Source organism: Bemisia tabaci, chromosome 7, assembly GCF_918797505.1.
Source record: "Bemisia tabaci chromosome 7, PGI_BMITA_v3".
Lineage (NCBI taxonomy): Eukaryota > Metazoa > Arthropoda > Insecta > Hemiptera > Aleyrodidae > Bemisia > Bemisia tabaci.
This window is the reverse complement of record NC_092799.1, coordinates 1,107,711-1,134,834: the sequence shown is the minus strand read 5'-3', so window position 1 is coordinate 1,134,834 and position 27,124 is coordinate 1,107,711. Positions and strand designations below refer to the sequence as shown.

The 27,124-nt window shown below is 39.7% G+C and overlaps 2 protein-coding genes across 3 annotated transcripts in view; both read right to left on the bottom strand.

Moving 5' to 3' along the window:
* Nucleotides 1–2,730: 2,730 nt before the first annotated feature.
* The window catches only part of LOC109036753 (sialin), a 68,129-nt gene continuing 43,735 nt past the window's right edge, over nucleotides 2,731–27,124 (bottom strand). Inside the window, exons 10-11 of one of the 2 annotated variants that reach the window (XM_019051116.2) lie at nucleotides 25,117–25,236; nucleotides 2,731–4,431 (exon numbers count right to left, since the gene is read on the bottom strand). In XM_019051116.2, the coding sequence (XP_018906661.2) occupies nucleotides 4,315–4,431; nucleotides 25,117–25,236 (237 nt within the window). In that variant the 3' untranslated portion in view covers nucleotides 2,731–4,314. Of the gene's footprint in view, nucleotides 4,432–22,927; nucleotides 25,237–27,124 lie in introns of those variants that run through there. The other variant, XM_019051114.2, reaches the window with a different exon arrangement.
* LOC140224998 (uncharacterized) lies at nucleotides 5,093–8,439 on the bottom strand. The gene is made up of 2 exons (XM_072302309.1): nucleotides 8,272–8,439; nucleotides 5,093–7,304 (listed from the first exon to the last, which is right to left on the bottom strand). The coding sequence occupies exons 1-2, from the start codon at nucleotides 8,332–8,334 to the stop codon at nucleotides 6,915–6,917; spliced, it is 453 nt and encodes a 150-aa protein (XP_072158410.1). The 5' UTR covers nucleotides 8,335–8,439; the 3' UTR covers nucleotides 5,093–6,914.

The following is a 27,124-nucleotide window of genomic DNA, read 5'->3' as shown; positions in this document are numbered from 1 at the left end:
AGGTTCTTCAATTTCGTATTCTGCAAGTTGTCCAAAGCCACATTCGGTCTTTTATCAGTAGAGCACTCATCTATCGCAACTATTTTATTGCCAGCGGGCTGATTATTCAAAATTGACATCACGGCTGACGAAAACGGAGCAATCCTATTGGTAGAAGTGTTTAGTTGCAATGGACAAAGTAACCAAAGACAATTAGCATGACGGCAACCCACACGAGACCCTAATGTAAGCCCATCATTCCCCCTAAATCTATGCGAACCACCTGTTTCAACCAATCCGCTTGACCCATTATTTGGATTACACATTGCAATAAGGAGCCTTGTCCTCACTCGTCCTCAAAATCATCTCTCTGCATAGGAAAACTAATGGCATATATCTTGTTTCTAAAATGAGCTAGAAACAGTGGTTCCTTATTACGAAATGTGGTCCATTTCCTTGTCTGTCAATGATCAGTCCACTTGATATCCACTATCGGCTGGGAAACATATCCTTTAACTTTTACAGGTATTTCCTACCAGTTTTCTTTAAAGATCCAAACATCGATTAACTAACATCGGACAAAAAAAACTGAGGGCTACGTCTCAGAATGGGATCAGTTAGGTTCGGGGTGGGTCGGTATCAGCTCAATCCTCGAATAACAATACACTAATCCGAACTAGGCTATTACTTAAAGTTAAGTGACACCACTTGACCTACCTCTCTAGGCTTATATACTAATTGGGTTTTCCTTGTACGCTAAAAAAGAACATCATCTACTGTCATTCTTTAAGCCGACTTCTGATTTTTAAATTTTCTGGTTCTTAGTTATTAATTTCAGTAATCTCCGTTGCGACAGTCAACGTAGCTTGTTAGATAGAGAAAAGCAAGCACGAGGAAGAACTCCAGAATTTTCCGTCAAATTCTTCCCAAATTTTCCTCGTTTCTCAAACATTGTTGAGCAAATTTCCGAGATTTTCCTCAAGTTGCCGGCCTTGAAGTCACCTTGCGATTGCCGATTGCCACAATGTTACCGCAACCTTCCGTATTCTAATTGAGAAACGCTGGCTGAGGCGGCGCGTGGGTTGAAAAAGGAGAAGAGGGCAAAATTTGGAAAAACGAGAGGGAATCTGGAAGATTCCCCTCAAACCTAAAGGGTTATTTAAAGGAAAAACGTTCAAAATTACGCACCTTCAGTATTAAAACACAGATTCTCGTTATATTCATGGTAAAATATTACCTTCAAAAATATTTAAAAAAAAATCATTCGTTTCATTCTCTCTCCTCTCTCTCTTTCTCACTCCATATCCCTCTCTCCCTTTATTTTTCACTCATAGTCAAGGTTATATTTTTGAGAAATTTGAAAAGAAAACACAAATTGATTGAAAGAGTAAGTTTTCGAACATCGCTGAAGTTGAAAGAATACGTTATTCATACGTGCACGAATTTGTCAAAAAAATGACTAAAATTGATTTGATGATGGGCAGTTCTGTCAATTTATCTCATATTCTCTTTTAAATGGTCTTATTGTATTTTTGATGCAATGCGCTGCATGTCGTAAAATATCCACCACGATAACTTCCTCCGAATGAAAACTCTTGAGTAAACGCCTTCAACTTGTCTCCACGCAACAGACGTTGCAGGCATGCAGTTAGCGCATAAAAGAGCACCAACACTTCAAGGCGTTTCCTCGGTTTAAATTCTTACGCGGCCAACACGATTATGTTTGGATACTATTGTGGCAATATTGCCGATAAGTTTCTGACAATATTGGCAAAACGTTTTTGGCAATATATTGTCAGAAACTAAACTAAAAATATTGCCAAAATGTTTTTGGCAATATATATATGACCTATCTATAAAAATGTTGTCAACAATATTTCAAATACAATTTGGGGATGATGCCTGCAATGTTGTCAGGAATATTGTCAAAATATTGTTCTGAGAATATTGTTACATGTTTCCCTGAAATGAAAAAACAAGTAACGTCTTTATTTCCATGATTCTATGGAGCACTCTAGTTGTGAACTGCACAAGTTTACTGAGTAAAACTTTTATTAATCAGTGGTTCATTCTCTACGTATAGGTATTACACAGGTTACCCTGGTAAAAATTGGCGATAAGAGCTGCGTTTCAAAATACCATAGGAATTCTTATAGCCGGCTAAAGAAGGCTACAGAAAATCATATTGCTGGCTGTAGAATGCGGAGAAAATCATACGGCCGGGCTAAACGAAGCGATAAAAAATTATGCAGCCGGGCTACACTTCCTATCGCCGGGCTTTACACTTTATCGCCTGGTTGTTGCTTTTTCGCCATCGATTATTAAAGGCTACAAGAAATTGTGTAGAAATGCGTGTGCTTTGGAAATCATTAAGTTTGATACGGAACCACCTTAATATTTACAAAACACACTTTATATTTTCTTTTAATGCATATTTTTTTTAATCAATTAAAATGAGAATAATCCATACAGGATGTGCAAACATTTCAAAATCATGAGTTGAATAACGCCGACTCCGCCAGATTAAATATAAGAGCCCAACACACAGCGGAGCGGCGACGCCCTGGCGCCAGCAAACCTAATAGGGATACTTCACGCGTTGCGCAATGCGTGAAGTATCCCTGTTAGGTTTGTAGGCGCCAATGCGCGTTTCGCGCTGGCTGCCCGCCTGCTGCACCGCAGCGTGCCACGGCGCTTGAAGCAACTATTTCACATATTGCACAGTATCATACGAAACTGAGGGCGCTCCAATATATTAGGAATGGCAGGCATCTATCAAAAGAACGGAGCTTTCCTCGCAAAATAAATCAAGATACTACGAGAGAGCGATTACTACTAAAAAGAGAGCAGTAGCCCAAAAACTCACTAAGGCCGAGCATCCGTAATTAGTAACGTTTAGCATACACTTTATTGCCTGGCTGTTGCTTAATCACCATCGGCTGTAAAGGCTATAAGAAATTGTGGAGCCGGCTATAGGAGCTATTGGAAATCTTATAGCCGGCTGTAGGTCTATGGTATTTTGGAACACAGATTCTACTGCCATTTTTTACCAGTGTGTTTAGAGACAATACTTTCCTTTGAGTGGTAAAATAAAATGAAGAACAAAAAAGTTTCACCTCTGGGTCTGAAAATGGAAGTACGCCTTACTATCACTGTCTTAAATAATTTAATACAAATTTTCACTCATTCAAGAATGTACACAGTAAAAAGAACAATGATTGTTGACGCCGTATTATATACTCGCATAAAATATAGTTATCACAGTCACTATGCTTACAAATTATGACTATAACACCATCGTACGTACGTATGAGCAATAAATAAAAGGACTAAAACACGGATGTCTACATAAAGCGAAAAATGCCTTAATTTAAAAAAAAAATAGATGAAAATGCCACAATGAATCCTTAAATTGATCTGTACAGAAAAATTGATATCAATATTGTTGACCGTGATAAAAAGTAAATCGCAAAGTTTTACAATGAATGGATTATTATACAATTGTTTCGATTTACGATCATTAGATTTTAGTTTCTCTGAAACATGTTTATATTTTTATGATATAGCTTTGATAACAACAAGTGTATTTAATTGTTGCAAGTATCCCTGATCCTGATGCGCGTGACAAATTCAATATGATTTCCTCTTTTAAATTAGGGAGCCCTTTCAGGGCAAGCCTCTTTTTAGAGGGGCAGGGCCCCCTAGTATTTTATACATTCAACGTAATTTTATGACTTTTATTTGAGCTTCTAATTAGTGGTCGATGCCACTAAATTGGACCTATCGTCGAATGATAATACGTGCTAAACTAGAGAAAAATGAGATCAATACCGCAAGGTAAAACCTACGAGAGACATAAATTATTCTGATTAAAATTTAGGTTTTTTTTTTGTATTCTTATCAGGTATCAAAAAGTCTAAGGTTTGAGAAAGACTCACTTATCTTAGTGGCTTTTAGCAACCTTAAAATACGTGTTCGCCTCAATAAACATTTCGATGGCTAAAGAAAAATTCCGCTATTACCGCAAAGTGACGATTTTACAGGAAGAGGCCAAAAACTTAGCCATTTTTATACAATAATTACAGCGCTTCTACGTGGACTTAGAAAAAACATTGAAATACAAAAAATGAAATTGGAAAACTAAAAATATCAACTTGCGTATTTTTTACTGATACATGCAGTAAAGTTGCTTCTTCATTTTCGTAAAAAAGTCAGTTAAGTGGTAATGTTCTTCAGCCCTCGTTTTGTTGTATCAATTTCAACATCAGATAATACATTTGTGGAAAAATCGTGAAATTCATAGGAACTGGACCGTATTCCCGCTTCAGATAAGTCCTAGAAATTCTCGTCAAAGATGATGCTTTCTATTTCATCGTCCGAGGATGTTGTGAGCAAATGTACTCGCGCTGAGTCCTCGGCTTCAAACAGTGTTGGTGTTCGTCTCTTGTATTTCTGTCAAAAACACAAATAATGAAATATGAACTGTATTATCAAGTAGGTATGTATGCTCTTTCAGGTGTAAGTGAACTCTTTATTTAATTTTTATCCCAATTCGATGAAGAAATATTGCACCAAATTGTGAGACTAAAAGACTTCTGAGAAGTATCGGAACACTTTTAGGAGATATCGTTGATTTTAACTGTAAAATTTGCGATGAGACAATGGTTATCGATCCAATGATTTCTTTCGTACAAAATTAATGGTTTACAATTAAATCGGTTTTTGTTTGACGGGCGCAAGTCCATAAAATCATGCACCCTGGTTTTCGTTGATCACTCTGAAATATAGGGCTCGTGAGATTTTGGAGTTACGCCCGTCTAACAGAAACTTACTCCATTTAGATATTTTGACTTTTAATTTGGGAAATTCAAATCTTCAGTAAGAGCATTCCAATGTCGCTAACCTTGCAAACATAAACGATCATCTAAACTAGTTTCACCTCTACTCCCAATAAACTATGAATTCAAGACGAAAATTTCCGTCGCAAAGTTTACTCTTTGCAAAGAATGTACCTAAGTTGCACAATCCCAGCAACCTTTAAATGCTCTTAGTTCCTTTTTGCAAAATGCGATCCAATTGGTTGTTGCTGCAAAAAAATAGTTTCCCACAACAGTAGTGTATATATAGGGATATACCGACAAATTTGACCTTTAAGACGACACCTACGTGACCCCGGTGTGAGATCACTGGGAATCGGTGTGACGTCACTGGCGACTGGTTGCGGGTTGCTTACCTATCGTTACCAGTGTTGTAAAATTGTGCAGAAAAATCGGAATTAATTTACGGTGAGGGGTGGGGTATGGTGCATGATTTTACAACCATGATGTGTCGTCACTAGCGACTGTTGCGGGTTGCCTACCCAGCAAGGGGCAACTTGTTGCGTGTTGCCTGGCTATCAGGGGCAGGTATAGTCGTTACCTACGTTGTCAGACTGAGCAGGAAAATCGGAATTAATTGAAGGGCATGGTCGGGTGATGGATATTTTAGCGTATGATCTGGCAACAATGTTTCCATGATACCGGTGTTGTAAAATTGTGCAGAAAAATGTTGATTATTTCGGAATGAGGGTGGGGTATGACGTATGATTTTGCAACCATGTTGTGACGTCACTAACGACTGGTTAATTGTTGGGTGTTGCGTAACTATCAGGGGCAAGTATAGACGATACCAACGTTGTAAAATTGAGCGGGAAAATTTGAATTAATTACGGGTGATGGATGTTTTACACCGTAAAATGGCAACCGCCTTTTCATGCTGTGACGTCACCAACGTTGTAAAATTGAGCGGGAAAATTTGAATTCATTACCGGTGATGGGTGTTTTACACCGTAAAATGGTAACCGTCTTTTCATGCTGTGGCGTTACCAACCTTGTAAAATTGAACAGAAAAATCGGGGTTAATTTAAGGGTGTTGAATGATTTACTGGGCGATATGATGTGAAATTGAGCGGGAAAATTTCGGGTGTTTTAGAGTATAAAATGATAGCCGTCTTTTCATGCTGTGACGACTCATCAGTCGACATTGAAAAAAAAATTGGGCTCGGCTCGGCTCGGCTCGGCTCGGCTCGGCTCGGCTCGGGTCGGGTGAATTTTCAAAATCTACCTTTGACAAGACTCGTGCAATGTAATCACCCTGTACAACGGTGAAAATTTCCGAAAATTAAAGATTGAAAAATTCGAGTGTAATCTTTGTGTGTATGATTACCTTTTCAAAATTTTCTGTCAACAGTCATCTAAATTTTCAATTTTCAATTTTGGAAATTTCCCCGTGTGTAATCTTTCCTATGTATACCAACAGACATTAGTCTGTCTCATCTTATAAACACGAACCGAAGGAAGTCGATGTTGTAATGTAAGTATATTTCTACATGCATAGATACCAAGAAAATGAGATCCCCATGTAATCTCTTCTATGAAAGCCAACAGACATTAGTTTCTCTTTCATTTTTGAAAAAATTGGAAAATTTCTCATCTTATAAGCCCTCGATAGACGATCAAAGTAGACATGTTGATGACTGGTGCTCACCATCTACCATCAAATTTTGATCAAAGTAAGATCAGACCGGAGTGCCATCATTCATCATTTCCTGCCACAGGAAACATTTCTGTCAAGTTTTCATTTTAAAATTAAGCAAATTAATGAATTTCAGACTGATGACTCCCGACACTTTGATGCTACTTTGATCGGAATTTGTTCGTCTATCGAGGCTATCAGTTGGAAAAATGATAAAAGAAAAAAACTCGCGTATTTCATCATTCACTCTCATATATTGTTTCATTTTGTAACAAATGTCACATAACATAATAAAGGTAAGGAAAAACAAAACAAAATATAAACAAAACAAGAGAGAGGGAGAGAGAGAGGGAGAGAGAGAGAGACCACTTTATCCTATGATTCGGATAAATCCGAAAATTATCGAGTGATAATTTTCGGATTTATCCCATGAATACCAGGGATAAACTGCTCTCCCCTTCTGTAACCCAATATTTAAGAACGAAGGAGGTTCCAATCCTGGTGAGTTTGAATCCCTCCGCTCCATCCGTCCGAGTTATGCGTTGTTGTTCCTCTTGAGGGCGGGAGGACATCCATACCCCCACCGCTTCCTGAAGTCTGGCAACCGTGTAACCCCGCATACTCTCAGGACCCATGACATTTATCATTAGAGGTCTGGGGTTAGCGGTGACAGACCAGACATAAAAATGAGATTGAATTATAGGAGCAATGTCTACTATCTGCATATTGGTGTTATTGCTGGTGCTGCCGGTGTTATTGCTGGTGTTGGTGAGGGTGTTGATGATGGGTGTTGATGATGGGTGGTGTGAGACCTGTTGAGGAAAAAAAAAAATATTAGAAATGCAAAAAAAAAAAATAAATTTAGGAGAGGAAAGAATAAGATAAATTTCGTATTTTGTTTGTTAATTCTCTAAAATCGGGATCTCCTCGGGGGTCGTAGGATTTGAGATTATCTAAAATCCCTCCCGCTTTTGTCCCGCGTGCGGTAAGTTTTCGACATTGCTGGCACATTCGATCACATTCGCAAACCCACCACTTGGCTTTCATACATTTAAATTTTCCAACTCTACTCGACTCGTATGTTCTATTCATCTCAGTGTACCATGGGTGATGTATGAAAACCGCGTGATATTCCGCGAAGCAATCGAATCTCTCCGTGTTAGCATCGCTGTTGAAAATGGAGGGCATGAGCTGACGGAGTATTTGAATACGCGGTTCGTACATGACCTCCATCTTCAAACCGTCCACGTAAAACTTGTCGAAAACAAAGAGGAATTTTAAATAATCTCTGAACCCTATTTTAGACTTCACAATCTCACACCACTCATCGATTGTTTTCAAGCACCGCTCATTACAACAGTGACCTTTGAAATTGAGGAAAGAGACATCGAAATACGGGTCCTGCTCATCCAACTGTTGGGACGGTGACATTTCCCAGTGGAGCATTCCGATGAATATCTCTTTCACCAATTTCTTGAAAATTTTGATTCTGTCCGCCCTCGACAGACGAAAACGGGAGAGAACGGCGAGAGCTTGCGGGATTTTCTCTGATGCCATTTGACTCATAGCGCTGTTCGGGTCCGAGTGAGTGAGATTGCATGGATAGGAAAAAAGAAAGAAAAAAAAACCGAATTAATATTAATGATAATGATTAATGATTAATGATAATGATAATGATAATCCTTAATCCTCATTAAGGATCCCCTGCTTGCCCACATGGTTGCCGGATGGATGATGATCATGATGTTGATGATGATGCAAATTATTTTTAATTTTTACCTCACTCTTTCTCCATTTTGAACAAATGGGTCCGTCCTGCCGGTCCTTTGTAAACGAGGACATACCCCGAGCCTTGGTTGATGCTCGCGATATCCTCCTCGCTTACTTTTTTGGCAAAAATCGAGGGGAGTATGAGCATGCGCTCTTTGCCCTCGACTCGAATCCAAGCGTAGAGCCCCAGCCCGTAATCTCCCTTGAAGTTGGCAAGCGAGATGAGGGGGTATCTTCCACCCACGGTAAGATCCTTCGGCAATATTCTCTCTTCTTGGGCGTCGTTGAAGGAGTCCACTAGAAAATTAGAAAAAAACTAGAGCGTGTGGGAGGTATTCTTGGAAAACACCATCATCATCATCATCGTAGACCTGAAAATTGAGAGTGTGTGTGCTCCCTCCATTGATTAGTAAAGCGAGTCATATTTACATTGATTAGTGAACCGTATTTACATTGATTAGTGAATCGTATTTACATTTTATTAGAGGAAATCGTGAAAAACTAAGAAATTTAGATGCTAATTTTTGTCTTAAATTTACATTTTTTTTAACGAGTAAAATAGGAACTATTAATGGATAACCGGGTTTTTCCTCCAAAAGAAGTTGCACAATCTTGGCAACATTGTAATATCTTCAGGACTCGAGCTGAGAATTAACATAATATATATACATATCTATATTTACAAATCGAGATCCTCGCCGTGATAGGTCATTACCGGGGACCGCGTGAGCTGCAAGGCAATTGCCTCTCACAAAATTTTCGGAAGCGTTTTAGATCGGCATCTTCACGGTCGGGTCTACGGCTACCTGCGGAGGCGGGCGCGGTGCTTGTAGACATCGCACCAGACTCATTGACGGAGACAGAAACAGGTCTTTTCCTTCCTCTCCCCGCCTCCGCCGGAGCAGCCACAGCAGCAGTACCATCAGCTTCGGCCGCGTCTCGCTCAGGCGACCGAGGAGGAGGAGGAGGAGGGGAAGGACAGGCTGGTATCGGGCCCGGCGGTGGGGGACAGCTCGCTCGCATGCTTAAACTGAACTTGTGTGACCTGTGAGATAAAGGACCGAGATAATTCAGGAAGAATTGACCCGCGTTAATTTCCCTAATGTTTTCACGCGTGAGGGCTCTATCGAAATCCTTGGGCAAACGAAGCCTGTACGGCTCACCTGTGAGTCTTATACAAGCCACGATACAGCGACCGAATTTACCAAAAGTCTCCTCCAACGAATCGAGCGGGTATGCTCCGTTTTTTTCGAGCCAGCTCGGGTGGATAAAGGCGGGGCGCGGGGGAATACCGTCGAGCAGTGCGGTCACCGACTTCTCCAGCATGGCATTCTCACCGGAGCAAAAACAATACCTGATCCCATGATCGGAGCACGGTTCGGGATTCGAAGCATTACCGCTGCCACCGGGTAAAAAGTGAGCTCGCAACGCCGCGATTTTATTCGTCTCCCGCCAAATTTGAGGCTCTACAATGTCGCGATGACCCCACGGGAGTGTGTGCACACCGTCGGGGAGAATGTAACGCTTTTGATCGTCCGAGGAGAGAGCTACTTTTCTACTTTCTCGCGAATAAAGTTGCATGTGCTTACTTTGAATCCGCCTTTCGGTAATGTGGGTTTTTTCTTTATTGAACAAAACATCTTTGTAGACCTCAAAGTTGGCGGTAGCGTGTAAAACGCGGGTTGGTACACCTTTCGCTCGCATACCCTCCCCTCCCCCTCCCAATCTGTAGGCGTACATTTTACTCATCAATCCCACGAATTCGATGATCGTCTTACCGCACGTTTCATCCTTCATCACTCCCATCCTTTTTCGATTTTTTAGCGAGAAACAGGGGTGCTCCGGGGGTAGATCGCTGCAATCGAACCACTCGTCCGACATTTCCTTCATGTCTTCCCACCAATTTTCCGTGAAAACCTCTAGTATCAATCCATCTGTATCCAGGTAACAATTTAAACACCTCGTAGGACCGTATCTTTGTATCATCACATCGTAATAAAATCGGTACATGTGCACCTTGGACAGTTCAAGCACCGCAAAACCCACCAAGATCGCACTGTCAAAAACGATCTCGGTTTTGCGCATGTGCACTGCGGCCAGTTCCTCGTCAAAGAGAGTGCGATCGAGGAAATCAACGCGGGCGACCAGTTTCAGAATTTGCTCGGAATTCACCGCCAATTTAATGTTACGCTGTTTCAAGGGGTTCTGTAAAAATTTCCCGAAACAGCTGTTGCTGAGCAGTTTCGCGACCCCCTGGTGAAATTTAGACGTTAGCGTCTGCCTCAATTTGATATTTTTCTCAATGAAAGGTTTCAAAAAAGGTTTTTGGCTGAAACTGAAAGCCCGGTTGATTTTCACCAGCCGGAGCCCGTGGCGCAAGGCTTGTTTCAACGTGACGTAGTGAATGATGTAATTTTCACGGTCACGGAAGGAGGCCAGGAGCCGGGGTTGTTTCGCGCTCGGCAGAGGAGGTAATTCGTTGTTACACAAAAACGGGAGCCCTTGATGAAGCTCGTGCAAGTGCTCGGGATAGGCAATCGATACGTCGAGCACGTACCCGGTCGGAGCGTCATCGGGCACCGCGGTGACGTCGAGCCGCGACAACTCGTCCGCGGTGAGCCACCTGTAATCATCGTACGGCAAACTCAGAGTCATCGTGTGCGCGTACAGAGAATTTATGTCCAGGTACAGTCCCCAAGAATGTGGAGCTGAAGGATCGTAGTCATTGCAAAGCGGGTTATTGGGCTTCATGTAGCGTTTGCCCACTTGAACGATACCGCCCCGTATCCCGGACATGGTCATCAAGGTCATCTCGTAGTCTTTGAACAGCTTGATACGAGCCTGCGTGGTTTTGAGCGCGGCCGAGAACCCGAAACTCGGCAACGTCATGTAATTGAAACAATCGAGGCCGTAAACCTTGAGACACAGAGCTCTAAAATCGAGGCACAAATCGGCGAGCAAATTCACATCGCAACAAAGGTAAAAATCGTAGTATTCGCCGAGCGTTCGGCACCCGAACTCTTTCCAGGCCTCGAGAAAGTTTGCATAATCCTCAGGCGTCACCGCCGTGTCGGTGAGAGAATTGTAAAAATGTTCGGGTGCCGGCGGCTCGGTGAGCTCCAGCTTGTCAGGACTGTCGACGAAATCGTAACAAAAAACCGGTTTTCGTCGAGCGATACGGTACTGCGCCGGAGTGGAGCAGAACCGTCGCGTGTACGTGAAGGCCGACTCATCGAGCGTCGAGACGAGTTTGTCCAAAGATGACGGGAGGAATCGATAGGAATCGATGAATCGAATATGAAACCGTTGCGATACGTACACTTTGATGCTTATGAAATTCTCCTCGCTCGCTGGTACGATTTCAACGCGATACGGAAGCCCTTGGAGCCCTTGAACCACGTATTTGAAATCGTACTTGGACCCGTTGTGATAAACAACCGTCATATGGGCGGGGTGACGGTACTTGATATTGCATAGACTGCAAAGTGCGCCTCGATAGTTAGACTCCCCCTCTGGCGAATATTCGTGCGAGTGATCGCGACACTTTACAACGCCTGGGGCGTCAAAACTGACATGGCAAATTTTACAATTGCTAGCATTTTCAAAATCGAGAAGATCCGACGGGCTCATTATAATTTCGGAATTGCGATCATTGTAACTCTCGTTTATCTCCTGCGCAATTTCGATCATCTTTTTCACGAAATGAATATGGGGGTCTTTACCTCGATAGAGAACAGGGGAGGGGGTGTTGAAATTGGGATCTGTAGAAACGATGAGATATGCGTAAGACAGGGGCTGGTGACGTCTGAAATTGAAAGAATTTAAACCGGGCTCGTGATCAATTTTTTCCAAATAACTTTCAAAATCGGCGAAAACCAGAAAGTTATTTGGAATCATTTTGTTCTCGTCTTTGAAACATTTGACTAAATCCCGAGGGGCAGAGGCGATGAACAAATCGCTAGATATAGCGTAACACAGTTTTTTATGAGCCGTCAGATCTTCGGGACTATATTTATGAGCGAAACATTTCTTGCAGATATAAATCCTGTTCTTGGATTTTGTTATCTGCTTACGGACTAGACTATCAAAATTGGAAATGTAGCAATAGTGAAATTTGCTCTCGCTCTCATCGGTGATGTACAAGAGATCGGTGTGTCGATTCTCGATTTCTCTCAAACTCACACGAATAGGAAACACGCGAATCGTTTCCTTATCTCCGACACGGCCCAACCCGAAAACCGAGACGGAGCAGTTATTCCGTTTTTCGAATTTACCTATTTCCTCGATCTCGACCGGGAAATTGACGCAGCTAAAGTCATATTTATCCAGGTATTGTTTGTAAGAATCGGGTCTTTGACTTTTCCCAGCTTTAGGCAGATATTTAGCCAGCATGGCGTACATGAAGCAGCGAGAATCTCGATTTTTACAATTTACTACGTAACTAGAGCTTATAGGTAGAGGTAAATAACTAGAGCCACTAGATGCTACGACATTGAATTTATTCACTCTCAGCTCGGAGCCTATGATTTTACTAATGGTCCAACCCGAACCTTTTAGATAGAAATCTGCACTCTCTTTTTTGATACTGGATTCAAATAGCAAGTATGTGTTTTGGCAATCGGCTTCGTGATAAATATTGTAATTTTTCGTTTTGAACGAGACCCCCTGAATTTCCCCCTCTCTCGGTAAAATGTATTCGGAATGCACGATTATATTAGATTTTATTGTTTGAAGTTGAGATAGCGTGTCTTTTAAAATTTGAACAATAAGAAATTTGATTTTTTTCAAGTGCAGATCCGTATCTAAAACGCTCGGGTCGGTATTTTTAATGAAAAAAGTCCGAAGTTGTCCCCGCGCGGCGGCAGGCATTTCGCGAACTTGCTCGTCGGATCCGAACAAATTCCGGAGGTGGTCGAACGTGCGGTTGTGCCGAGAGGTTTTTAGGTAGAAATCCTCACAAATCTCACAAAAACGGGCGAATTTACCCTCTAAAAACCGAACTTCGACACCGAGCAGTGTCTCCAGCACCGCCCCCGCACCCGACGCCGATGGTGCCTCCTCATCGCCGATGACGTCATCATCGTTTAACGAGGTTGATGATGCTGACGCTGGCACCGCTGGAAGAGGCAGCGCTCCCGCCCCCGCCACCGCTGGTGCCTCCTCATCGCCAATGACGTCATCCTCGTTTAACGAGGTTGACGATGCTGACGTTGGCTCCGCTGGAAGAGGCGTCGGGGACAAGACTTCTTTTATTTCTAAATTCTTACTTACAAAGTGATCGAACACTGATTCGAGATCTGAAATCGGAGGGCTATTGACGTATTTCGTCACGATACTAAGCCCTCTCTTTTCATTTTTACTCGAATCAGTCCTTATCAAGTAGCTATTAATTTTAATTTTTACTTCGGTATAATTGTCTAAAATAAATCTAAGCTTATCTACAATTTCATTTTTTTTTATCGCGAAAAATTCGGGGAGATCGGAGAGTTGAGGGTCCTCATTTTTGAAGAAGAAAGATTTAACCGTTAAGTCCTCCACGGTTAAATCGGATTGGAAAAGGTTAGATATATGATCTACGCCCGAATCGTGGGCGTAGTTTTCCGTATAGTAGACATCGCAGTAGTTGCAGTAGAAAGTAGGAGCCATTTTTAGTAGAAGAAGAAGAAGTAAATTTTGAAGAAGGAACTCACTTTTGAATAACAGCTAAAAACGAAGAGGAGGACGGACGGACGGACGGACGGATGGATGAATGTATCTGAAATTGATATAAAAATCCATCACTTTTTCGGTAAAATGAAATACATTTTTCACCTGACATGAACCATCGATCGATCAATCAATCAAACTTGAAAACAAGTATTGTAGCAAACTCCCCGATTAAAAAATGATAAAGATGTGCTGCTTGGAGAGAGAGAGACTTAATTTTTCCTTTTATTTAAAAATCAAGATATAAATAAGTCGAAATGATCGATTGTTTGAAATTATCGATTTAAATGCAGTGGAAATTATCGATTTGAAAACTGCTATAGTAAAACACACACACATAGACTCACCAATTTAGGATTTTTAGAATATGGCACGTACAGGTATGAAGCTGACGGGAGGTGAAAATAGCACTATAGGTGAATCTGTAATTGAGAGAGAGAGAGAGAGAGAGATTGGTTTTCAGAAGAAGAGGATTAACCAGGTTTTATAAAAATTTTGGATTAAAACAGATGACTTCTCTAGAAATTTTCGATTTGAAATTATCAATTTGAAATTATCGATTTGAATGCAGTGAAAAATTTCGATTTGAAATTATCGAAATGAATGTACTGGAAATTTTCGATTTTTGATTTGAAATTATCGATTTGAATGGAGTGGAAAATTTCGATTTGAATACAATAAAACACGCAGACATATACATAGACTCACCAATTAATATTTTTAAAAATGAGACACGCTCGGGTAGGCGGATGGAAATATCAGACACAAGGTGAATCTGTAATTGAGAGAGAGAGAAATTGGTTTTCAGAAGATAATCAAGTAGTTTTTTTTTTTTTTATAGAAATTATCGATTTGAATGGAGTGGAAATTTTCGATTTTGAAATTATCGATTAGAAATTATCGAGTTGAATGAACTGGAAATTTTCGATTGAATGCACTGGAAATTTTAGATTTGGAATTATCGATTTGAATACAGTTTGAATTAAAAGAAGTCACTTTCGGGCAATATAATTCACCAGAAATTATTTCCGATTTTCGGGTGATATATTTGTCTGAAAATTATTGGAATGGAAATTATTGGAATATTGTTTCCTTCGAACTAGCAGTAAAACACATAGACTCACCAATTTAAGATTTTCAAAATGAGACACGCTCAGGAATAAAAGCTGTCGAAAGGAGGAGGTGAATCTGTAATTGTGAGAGAAATCTGTTTTCAGAAGAGGATCAAGTAGGTTTTTTTATAGAAATTTTGGATTTGAAATTATCGATTTGAATGGAGTGGAAATTTTCGATTTGAAATTATCGATTTAAATGAACTGGAAATTTTCGATTGAAAACAACTCGCTTTCGGGTAATATAATTCGTTAGAAATTATTGGATTAAATCAGGTCACTTTCGGCTGGCATAATTCGCTAGAAATTTTCAATTTTCGGGTAATATATGTGTCTAGAAATTTTTGGGTAATATTTTTTTTGACTAGAAATTCTCGATTTGGAATATTGGAATGAAAAATTGTTAAAACAAGTCACTTTCGGGTAATATAATTCACTAGAAATTTTCGATTTGAAAACATGTAAGTAGACTCACCACTTGAGGATGACACGAAGCAGAGCACGTCACGAGGCAGAGGAACCAACTGGCAGAGTAACAGTATGAAGTTACTCCGGGGTTCATCCTCAGCATTTATAGATGATTTTGATATAGAAAAAAAAAATAAATGTCACATCACGACTCTTCAGGTATTTGACCCTTCAAGTATTTGATATAATTCTCACGGTCATGTTCATAGCCCACCGAAAAAAGATTCGGCTTATTACACTCGGTATTAGGAAAGCGCAGCATCAAGTATCACATTCCTCTCTTGCTAGAAATTCCACAGCGGTTAAAAGCGATGATAAAAAATAATAATAATAATTATTCAATTACCTACCGGGTTTAAATTCCACCGACGAAATGTCGCATCGATTAAAAACGAAGATAATTATTCAATTACCAACCGGGTGACTCGAAAGTTATAACCCCCTCTCGGTAAGATTCGCTGTCAACAGATAGAAATCTATAGGTACTTCTTTTCCTAGCATAGGGATCTCATTTTCTTGGTATCCTAGAATGACGCAATAGAGGCCAGTGTGTGTCGTCACATGTTGAAATATTCACGCATTACACCAACACATTCCTTCGGTTCGTGTTTATAAGATTATTAAATTTTCGGAAATTTTCACCGTTGTACAGGGTGATTACATTGCACGAGTCTTGTCAAAGGTAGATTTTGAAAATTCACCCGACCCGAGCGAGCCGAGCCGAGCCGAGCCGAGCCGAGCCGAGCCCAATTTTTTTTTCAATGTCGACTGATGAGTCGTCACAGCATGAAAAGACGGCTATCATTTTATACTCTAAAACACCCGAAATTTTCCCGCTCAATTTCACATCATATCGCCCAGTAAATCATTCAACACCCTTAAATTAACCCCGATTTTTCTGTTCAATTTTACAAGGTTGGTAACGCCACAGCATGAAAAGACGGTTACCATTTTACGGTGTAAAACACCCATCACCGGTAATGAATTCAAATTTTCCCGCTCAATTTTACAACGTTGGTGACGTCACAGCATGAAAAGGCGGTTGCCATTTTACGGTGTAAAACATCCATCACCCGTAATTAATTCAAATTTTCCCGCTCAATTTTACAACGTTGGTATCGTCTATACTTGCCCCTGATAGTTACGCAACACCCAACAATTAACCAGTCGTTAGTGACGTCACAACATGGTTGCAAAATCATACGTCATACCCCACCCTCATTCCGAAATAATCAACATTTTTCTGCACAATTTTACAACACCGGTATCATGGAAACATTGTTGCCAGATCATACGCTAAAATATCCATCACCCGACCATGCCCTTCAATTAATTCCGATTTTCCTGCTCAGTCTGACAACGTAGGTAACGACTATACCTGCCCCTGATAGCCAGGCAACACGCAACAAGTTGCCCCTTGCTGGGTAGGCAACCCGCAACAGTCGCTAGTGACGACACATCATGGTTGTAAAATCATGCACCATACCCCACCCCTCACCGTAAATTAATTCCGATTTTTCTGCACAATTTTACAACACTGGTAACGATAGGTAAGCAACCCGCAACCAGTCGCCAGTGACGTCACACCGATTCCCAGTGATCTCACACCGGGGTCACGTAGGTGTCGTCTTAAAGGTCAAATTTGTCGGTATATCCCTATATATACACTACTCACAACCTGCTATACAATGCTCCAGTGACCATGTAAGTTTGCCCGAGCACTAACTTTTCGGGAAGAAAGCCTTTCCCCTACCTGGTTTCTCACTTAATATCCGCCCGAGTCTCGCATAGGTATCTTCCGTTTCTCCTCATCGCGGCTTCCATCAAACCGCAATTGCCCGGAAACTATAGGACCGCACATCTTATCTGATAAAATAGTTCGCCCTTTAGACCGATTCTGAGGGGTTAGGCTAGACTAGTCGATGAGTCAACTGTTGATCTAATTTCATTACGTGAACGTAGAAGAAAAACGGGGTAAAAAATCACTAATGTGTGATCAATTTTCAAGGACAATTCTGTAATTTCTCCTACGATTTTAAATAGATTAAAACGCGTAATATTCAAAATCTAAGCTCAGATTCGGATTCCTCGTGAAAAACTGATGCAATTTCATGCATCAAATTTTAGAATAGCGTGAAGGAAAGAGGTTTAATGACGTAAAAAAACACTAATGTGTGATCAATTTTCAATGACAATTCTGTAAATTCTCTTACAATTTTAAATAGATTAAAACGCGTAATATCCAAATTCTAAGCTCAGATTCGGATTCCTCGTGAAAAATTGATGAGATTTCATGTATCTTATGTTGAAATAGCGTGAAGGAAAAAGGTTTAACGACGCGTATAGATTCTTCCCCTTTGAACTACGCCGCCGCCTGTCGCCCGAGTGAAACCGAACGGGGAGGCGCCACTTGGCGCCGGCTAAGCGTTCGGTTTCGTCGCGAGGAATTCCTCACGATAAATTCTTATTCTTCCTCCTCCGCTGACCCACTGAGCACTATACCCATTTTGCCACGTTGCATTCATATGCTCGAATCAGTATGCCTACGTTACGTCTCTTTCCTTCACGCTATGCTCGAGTATGATACATGAAATTGTATCAATTTTTAACGAGGAATCCGAATCTGAACTTCAATTCTGGATATCACGCGTTTTAAGTCAAATTTTCCAAATTCGAAAATCTGAAATGACTGACGTGTCTTAAAATGCCGTCTCGGCTCCTGTTCAATGGATTTTCCTGAAATTCGGTGTCAGGGTATAATACATGAAATCGCATCGATTTTTTACGAAGAATCCGAATCTGAACTTCGATTTTGAGTGTCACGCGTTTTAAGTAAAATTTTTCAACTTCAAAAATCCGAAATGACTGAAGTGGCTTAAAATGCCATCTCGGCTCCTGTTCGATGGATTCTCCTGAAATTCGGTGTCAGGGTATGATACATGAAATCGCATCGATTTTTAACGAGGAATCCGAATCTGAGCTTCGATTTTGGGGATCACGCGTTCTAAATCAAAATCTGTCAAAATTAAAAAAATTCAAAATTCGAAAATCCGAAATGGCTTAAAATGCTATCTCGGCCCCTGTTCGCTGGATTTTTCTGAAATTCGGTGTCAGGAGGTATTTTTTGACGGGAAACTCGAATTTTTAGTCGATTTTTGAAAATTCTCAAATCCAAGATGGCGGACGTGGCCTAAAATGTTATGTCGGCTCCTGTTCGATGGATTTTTTTGAAACTCGGTGTCTGGGGGTATTTTTCGACCGAAAACTCGAATTTTTACGATGTTTAAAAATTCTCAAATCCAAGATGGCGGACGTGGCCTAAAATGTTATGTCGGCTCCTGTTCGATGGATTTATGGCGCCATCTTACTACATGCCTACTCTTGTATTTCTGCACAGCCGCAAATTTAGGGTCAAGGGGCGCCTGACCGTCTATGGACCGGGTGGAGTTTTTGTCCTGAAAATTTACCTATAGAGGCAATTCTCTTTATATTTTGTCTATGGTTTTTATGCCCCCCCCCCCTTTCTCGCGGACTCTCTTTTCACCTTTCTTGCCTCATTTTTCCTTCCATTTCCCCCCTTCTTCCTTGCTTTCACTGCCCAACCTTGTTTCCTTTTTCTTTTTTCCCCTTGTCCTTTCTTCCCTTTTTTCCTTTCCCTTTTCCCCCCTTTTTTGAGCTCGCCCATACGGGAGAGCTCTTTGCGATCGATTTCTTTTAGCATTGGTAGTGTCCGTGGCGACAAATGGATGGTTCTCGTTGCCGTCGGAGGAACGGCCAAAATCCCATTGATTTCAAGGTCTAAAAGTTGAATTTTCGCGGGTTACAGTTTTCCTCCGTCGAACATTTCCGTTCCCTCATTCAACTGAGGATTAATTGTTCCTCGTTTGCTACACTAGAGAGCAGCACTTTCCATTGGCCGAGCATATTATAGCATGTTGCTATGGTTTTATGGCAAATAACCTAATTGTATGTTATCATCCTCTTATCTTTTCAATGCAGTTTTTGTGTGCAGTTGTACTTGCAATTGTTATTATTTCTTAAAATAAAAAACATGGTGACCTCGACGTGATTTAATAATTTGTTCAATGAATTTTAAGTTACTAAGACTAAGATTGAGATTTGCGCATAATTAATGGATAATCCTTAAGATTGCCGTTATTGGTACCATAGAAGGTTAAGTAACCTCAAAATAATTGCATCCTTGAGAGCTCGGTTGAGACTCGCATTGGGATCCTTTCAGAGTTTGTTTAAACCTCATATTAAGAATGCTTTAGGATTCGTTTGAGCCCCTCGCATTAAGAATGCTTGGGAGTTCGCTTGAGCCTCGCATTAAGAATGCTTGAGAGTTCGTTTGAGCCTCGCATTGAGTTTCTTTAGAGTTCGTTTTAACCTTAAAATACAGATGCATGAAGTGCTCTTTCGAGCTCCGTGCTATTTATAGTACGCGAGGTGCTCCATTGAGCCACTCGCATACAAAGGCTTGAAAAGGTCTTTCGAGCTCCACGCTAAAATTCAAGTGAATTCCTTTTCAGCTCTTAGTGTATACCATAAGTATTGTGTAAGAATTATGGGAAACGTTCCTCCGAACCGTGCCCAATTATAGTTTCTTTGAACTCTGTGCCGATAAAAATTCAGAATTTCATACTGCCAGCTTAACAAAGTATAACCTTAATTCAAGTTGGCGACTTGATTTAAAGAAAAAAAAAAAATTAAATCATATGGTTTCATTGCATTGTTGACAAGTTAAGAAAAAGCATATCAACGATGAAAGCCAGAAACAAAAATGCGATGGCAAAAATAGCCATTGCAAAATTTGCCGCAAAATCACATTCATAAAAGATATTTATCTCTATCATTTCTCTCTCTGTATTTCTCTTTATTTATTGTAATGTGAAAAATTTGTCATATGAAATTACGTCATAACCTTTTGCATCGGCATGTAACCTCTGATAATTGGGTAAAGATTCATTTAATACATATACAATTTCAGAAAAAATCATTAATAGTTGTTAATAGTTTCCCAAAGGCGAGCTCTCCAACACAGTAGTGTTGGAACCAACAGCTTGTTCCCTCTCTTCTTCTTTTGTGGCGCCCCCCAAAGGCTGGCGCCCGTGTGCGCCGCACGCCCTGCACACGCCCTAAGTCCGGGCCTGTCTTCAGTCAACGTAGATGCATTTAGAGAAACACACAAGAGCTCTATTTCCTTGTAACAAAGAGTCGACTTTACATCATTTAATTCTTTATTCAAAATATGTCCTTTCGTTTGGACGTATTTCTGTCAAACAGAACTACAGACGAGTGGAAAAGATGGGGTGTGCTCTAGAAAGCTTCATAAGAAACAACGTTAAAGTGGGCATGATTCCCTTTGGAAAGATGGAAAAGCAGGATTTAGCATTCTGTGAAACGGAACTATCTGTCCACTGAATGCGGCACCCGTGAGCCGTGGGCATGGCAAAAGAGCGTTGTGGACAGGGCTCATGAGTTATAGACGCCCATGGGAGACCGCGGCAGCGGCTTCGTCACCGCTGACGTCATTTGCGCTTTATAATTCCAATTCATTCTTGGGACCTCAACTAACGAGCACATCCCTTCTATCCCACCGGTCACTGGTTCCGTTAAGCAAAAATAAGACCAATTGAAGGAGAAAAAATAATGAACATGTACTTTTTTTAAAAGAAATCTACATGCAATTCGATGAAATGGGCAACCAAACTTCACCATTTCCGTATGAATCCTCAAATCAAAGCTTCCCTTCCGTTAGAACTCATTAATAGAAATCGCACTTTCGCCCTACGTAATAATTATTATGCTGGCATCCCATTTCACGCAGTGTAAGTGCATATTATCGTCCACTGCATGACGTAACCACTTAACGTGATAAAAATTACACAGGTGAGTTACGCGTGATCCAATTCCAAAAACGTGTCGCGTATTTTTAGTGCATCATTACTCTATTGAATAGTGATATTATCCTGTACCCATATCGGGGAGGAGATCAAAGATCAAATTACTTTGACGGTACGTATTTCGCGATTCTCTCACTCAAATTCACTTTAAAATAGCCCTAATTGATTCCAAATTACTTTAACAGACTCGCGGAAAAGGTGCAAATTTAAACATCCTGATACATGTTTCTTGATGAAACTTCCATGCTAAACACGATTTGCGCTACAAAAATTATTGAATCCTACTCCTAACTTAATTATGTAACGTTCTTAAAGCGTAAATTCAAACCTCCTGAGGATAAACACAAGTCTACTTTGGACAAATCGGGCACTAAACATTACATTCACAGTGCCTGGGCGGTTCGAAAGTATGGCAGCCTCAATCTCTGTTCTTCGGCTCAGCTGTTGCACGTTGTTGACATTTTGAACAACACAAGTCGGGGAAGGAACATTGTTCAAATAAGGTGCCTGCCAAAGCTGTTGAAGTGGACGATTTGACTCAAGTAGACTTTTGTTTCTCTTGCCAGCGGGGAATCCAAATTACGCGGGACCAATGTAAAAAAAAAAAAAAAAAAAAAAAAAAAAAAAAAAAAAAAAAACCGTCAGTACTTTAGTTTTTTTTCACTTTTAGTTTGCTGCGTGAGTCTTGTTCTACATGAAATATTCGTTTAGAAACTTGTATCAGAATGCTTAAATTCTTACCTTGAACACTGATCCATGTCTAGAAGTTGGAGCTCCATTCGACTCGATTTACCTGACTCTTTTTAGGATCAACGTATGTTCCATTAATTTCCCTATGCAGATAGGTGGTTTAATGGATAAACCTATAATAGTAGTTCCTTTCTGAAAAGTGTAATCCAAATGATGCGATCCTTCTGACACATTATTCGCCATAAGGTATTGCCATCAAAGACAATTGATGCATGTCATCTAAAGAAAAACGGTTTGATGTTTTGATGTTTGAATATTTTACGGTCCAGCTAAAAAGTAAAGGCGTATTTGCCTTTATATGAGAATTTCTGACTATTTAAGATTCAGGATACGTTCACAATTGAATCGTTCAATTCATAAATAATCCAACTCTGGGGAGAAAAAGTGGATAAAAACTTGATTGCAGCTAATAGTTATCAATTACATCAATAGGGAATTTCATGTTTAATAGCGGTATAAGCAAATTAGAACTCTAGATGGATTTCTTCAAACAAAATTGTTCATGGTATTCTCGTGGAATGTTGAAAAAACTTTTTTGCAAATAAAGAATACACAAAAAATAAACAACAATGGCATCCTACCCTAATAAATATTCCCGCATGGCAATCGATTTTTTTTAAATTTTCGGAGTTTTGTGACTGAACGATCCATTTGGAGCTAAGCGTTTGGACGTGTTTGGGGGTTTTCGGGGGAGAGGAGATGAGCAAAAAACGACAACACTGCTGACTATACTACAACTTTATTTACAAAAAACAAAAGTAAATGCAAACGCGGTAAAACTTTAGAAATTGCCACCGCTCAATTTCACAACTTATTTAAGTTTCCAACCTAAGTATTTTGCAACACCGTTCACGAGATCATTGTGGGGCCTCTTTATCACTACTGGCATGAATGAAACGATTTGTTCTCAAACAAAAGAATATATTGAGTGTTAAAAAAAATGCACAATCAGAAAAAATTGTTTCACATTCATAGTAATTTAATTCTATTGTTGTTATCATCATGCATAAAATAGTCCGTTTGAAAATTTTGGAAAAATAGGAAAGTTAAATATAAACTGAGTGTAAATTTCAGTAAATTACGATAGTAAATTGATCGTATTGGAAAACGTCTTGTACAGAGTGTTAAACTTCATTTAACTCTTCTTCTATTTTGTTTTTTCGTGCATTCTTGCAACAATTGAATTTTGGTTCAATGAATATGATTCTTGCAACTTTTGTCAAATTAACTCACGTTCCCTTACAAAAAATACAAATTACCAAGAAGTGAAAGCAACATTGTTTTCTTCCTTTTTTTTCCGGATGACGTTAGTCAGGACATACAATCTACAGAATAACGGAAGGAGTTCACATATCAGTTTTAGTTTTTACTTGGAAACTTAAAATTAATATAAAATAACAATAATCTAGACGCAAATTTTAATTTGTATTCGCTAAGAACAGCAGTTACAATAATTTTTTATTGACACCTCCTCTACCACCCGAAAAGACCAATAAAATGTTGAACAAAAAAATTGTAGAATCTCGTGGAACGGGACGCAAATATGTGTCACTTAACGTGTTGATGAAGTAACTGTGTCAAGAATTATTAAAGGGACGTCAAACTAATGTTTCTTTGCTAGTCTAAAGTACTTTCAATAACTTTTTAAAACCTCTTAAAAAACGAAACGTGTGATTTTAATTAGCTTTCTGTTTAAAGATCACACAATCTCTGAATACCCTCACAAATGGTGAGTCGAGTATTTTCTGTCCTACTTTTAATTATCTATTTACAAAATATCACAGCCTAATGCAGGTTACAAATAAATGCTTCCAACGTAGTTTGCAGTCACATGAGCAGATTTTTGAGTATTTTTGGGGCCAAAGAGAATCAAATTTAAAAAAAAAAAATCTTCACGGTAGGAGAAAAAATAGATCGCCGAAAATGAATCTCTAAAATTAAAAAACTGTCATGGTATCCCCATGATCATTGAATATACCCACGATTATAAAGCGATATGATAAAATTTCCCCGAAGGAGCCTCAATCAGAAGTATTTTATTAATACTCCTTCACATTAATCGTGCATGATCTGGTTCATTATTTGCACTTCTTTCGTTAATCTCTCAAGTAGAAACTGAATAAACTAGCACCGGTTGTAAGTAAGAAAATTACAAATTTTCCCAACTTTTTTCTCTTATGGACTCTTTTATCACCTGGAAAAATTATCCAAATTTAAGAAATTGAAATAGGATAAAAATACTTCCCGCGTATTTTTTCGTCGCAAAAAATCACCAAAAAAAACGGAAAAGTGTATGTCGGGCGATATGGTGAAAAAGACAAACTTTATCGAAAGATTAATGAATATTATGACATCTTTACTTTGGAAATCCACTCAACATTATCAAAAAAAAAAAAAAAATTAAAACTCCTTTCACCTGTGTGGACTTTTTCTTAAGGTACGTGCTGTTGTGATAGTATTTCACATTTTTGTTCAAATTTTGATCAGAAAAAATTTTAATTAAGTCTCCATAGACGCGAACGTAATCTCTACAAAACTTCTTTTTTTTGGGATCCCTCTTTAAAGCAAAGTTCATAAGTTTAACGAAATAAAGTTGCCTTTGTTTAGTTCTTATTGTCTTTTATCTGCGTTTAAGTCTTTGTTTAAGATTGAACACCTTACTGACTGCCTCATCGATCCGACCCAAAGCGCCATTTCACCGGAAACTTTGTCTAACAATCATGAGCCTTTCAGTCAAATACGTCGGGTCCTCTCATGGTGACTACTGAAAATTTCATGAGATGAATGGCTCATTCCTGCGTATTCAGGGCCGGATTCGTGTATGACGTCGGCGGGTTGACCGTGTACTTGGTCATTTTAGACTCGGATTGTTGTTTCTCGGTGTCTTTTGCGTTAGAATTATGTTTCTGTACCGTGCTCTCGTCCATGGCCCAGGGCTGAACCTCGCCATCAGCGAAAATCCCGTAGAAAATGGCCCCGAATAGATAAATCCCGCTGGCAATAAGGAACACGTTCTGCCACTCCGATGGTTGCTGTTGGACAGACAAAATCAGAATTACAATGAAGGCTGTTCTATGAAACACTAGGGGAAAAAACCCGTTTAGAACTAGTGGAAGTACACACAGTATGCAGAGATCAGTGGCAATGCGTGAATCATCAGCTATCAAAATTTTTCCGTTTAAATCTGAGGTGAAGAATCAATCTCTAAGGTTTTTAATTGTGAACACCTTGATGGTCGACCCTTTTCCACGGGTTTAAATGGTAGATATATCTATGTATCGCAATGCTCGACGCGCCACTGGCAGAAATCAGCCCTCTTAATAATACGTATATTCAAATCTTAAACGATATTGCGATGGAATCAGGCAAAGTAAGGCCCCAATATAGGTACTAAAATTTTTCAGCACAGCTAAATACATGGAGCAAGAAGGTAAAATAGTGCGAGATTCACACTATTTTGCGGAGAAAGGAAGCCAGACAAATTCAAGCAGAGTAAAAAATTTGAGCTCCAGTGAGCATCGGTGCAAGACTGGCTAGCTCAAGTAGAGGCAGCTCAGATAGGCATTATAACTTACATTTTTTATCCTAATTGAAATATTTTGAAACTTTTGGCATAGCTTTCCCCGCAAAATCGCGTGGATCCAGTCCTATTTTACCACCTTGTTACATACATTTCAGTCATATGTTTAGTGTTTTTGTCTTGTTAATAGATGGATTATTGTCGAAAATTCTCGATTTTCAGTTTTTGACGATAAACGTTTTCTAATATTCTTCAGAACAATGAGTCAAACTCTGAGCTCTTCACCGACCGATGAAAATGTCACCATTTTTTGGACAGAAATGTATTTCACGTTCCCTCATGTTTCTCACTTACCGTGCTTTATTTTTTTAAACAGATGGCTAGGCTACTCAAGGTCTTTAAACTTTCTGTGAATTTTCCCTTGATTATTATGAGCATCAGAGCAAATTATGCAACGTCTGATGTAGTTAGACTGATTCCGGTCGAATCCATATTTTGCACTGCGCCGCCGTGCTAAGAAAAAATGCCGTATAAATATTGTCGAATTTCCTCCGATAAAAGGTTTATTTTTGAGGAGAGTTATGAATATTTTCTCTTGAAATTTGCGGATAGTTAAGATCCGATCGCGGATAAACTTCTCTGACGAATTCGAAGAAAAACATCCACAGATTGCCCTGATGATTTATGTTTCATTAAAGGAAATCTGGCAGCTTCTGAAGGCTCATGCGGCGTTTTTAATTAGCACGGCAATTGAATATTTAAAAAGTTAGCTATTTTTAGTCGCATTATCGATTGATTTCTGACTACTGAAGATGCACTTTTTTCAAAGTTGGCAGTAGCGTCAACGAACATTTTTTGGGTTTTTCTGAAATTTGCAATTTATCTTTTTTGAACTTAAAAATGCTCTTAAAGCATCAATTTTTGGAATTTCAGGTTATTTTTGCACCAAGTAGTGCAGCACTAAACCCCTTCAGCTATTGTATATTTATGTCACTTTACATCTCGTTCACGTTTTAGAACCAGTGTGCCTGATTGAATTAAAGTTTTTGGCATTATAAAAGGATTGCTCGATTTCATGGCTCTGTAGTATATTATTTATTCCTCCCGCAATCAGCGCTCTTACCGGGCGCAACAATTCACGGAGCGCTATTAATATTACGAGGCTGAACGCTTTCGAAGGGTGCAACTTCAGTGACTGTAACGCTGCATAAGAAAGTAAGACACTTCTGCGCTGATATGAGAGCATAATTTCACTTTGGAATGGAACCTTTTAATCGTGCAACTCCATACTTTACAGGCTCAAGCAAAAATTTAGATTTTTTCCCCTTGGAAAACTCAACGTCCTCAGCCATTTTTGATATAGCGAGAAGTTCCAGCAAAGCTTCTTTCTGACATCGTTT

Coding starts and splice junctions, on each gene's coding strand:
- LOC140224998 (XM_072302309.1), bottom strand. CDS start 8,334: ATGTCCTCGTTTACAAAGGACCGGCAGGACGGACCCATTTGTTCAAAA. Junction 7,305..8,271: donor CAAAATGGAGAAAGAGTGAG/GTAAAAATTAAA, acceptor TTTCCTCAACAG/GTCTCACACCACCCATCATC.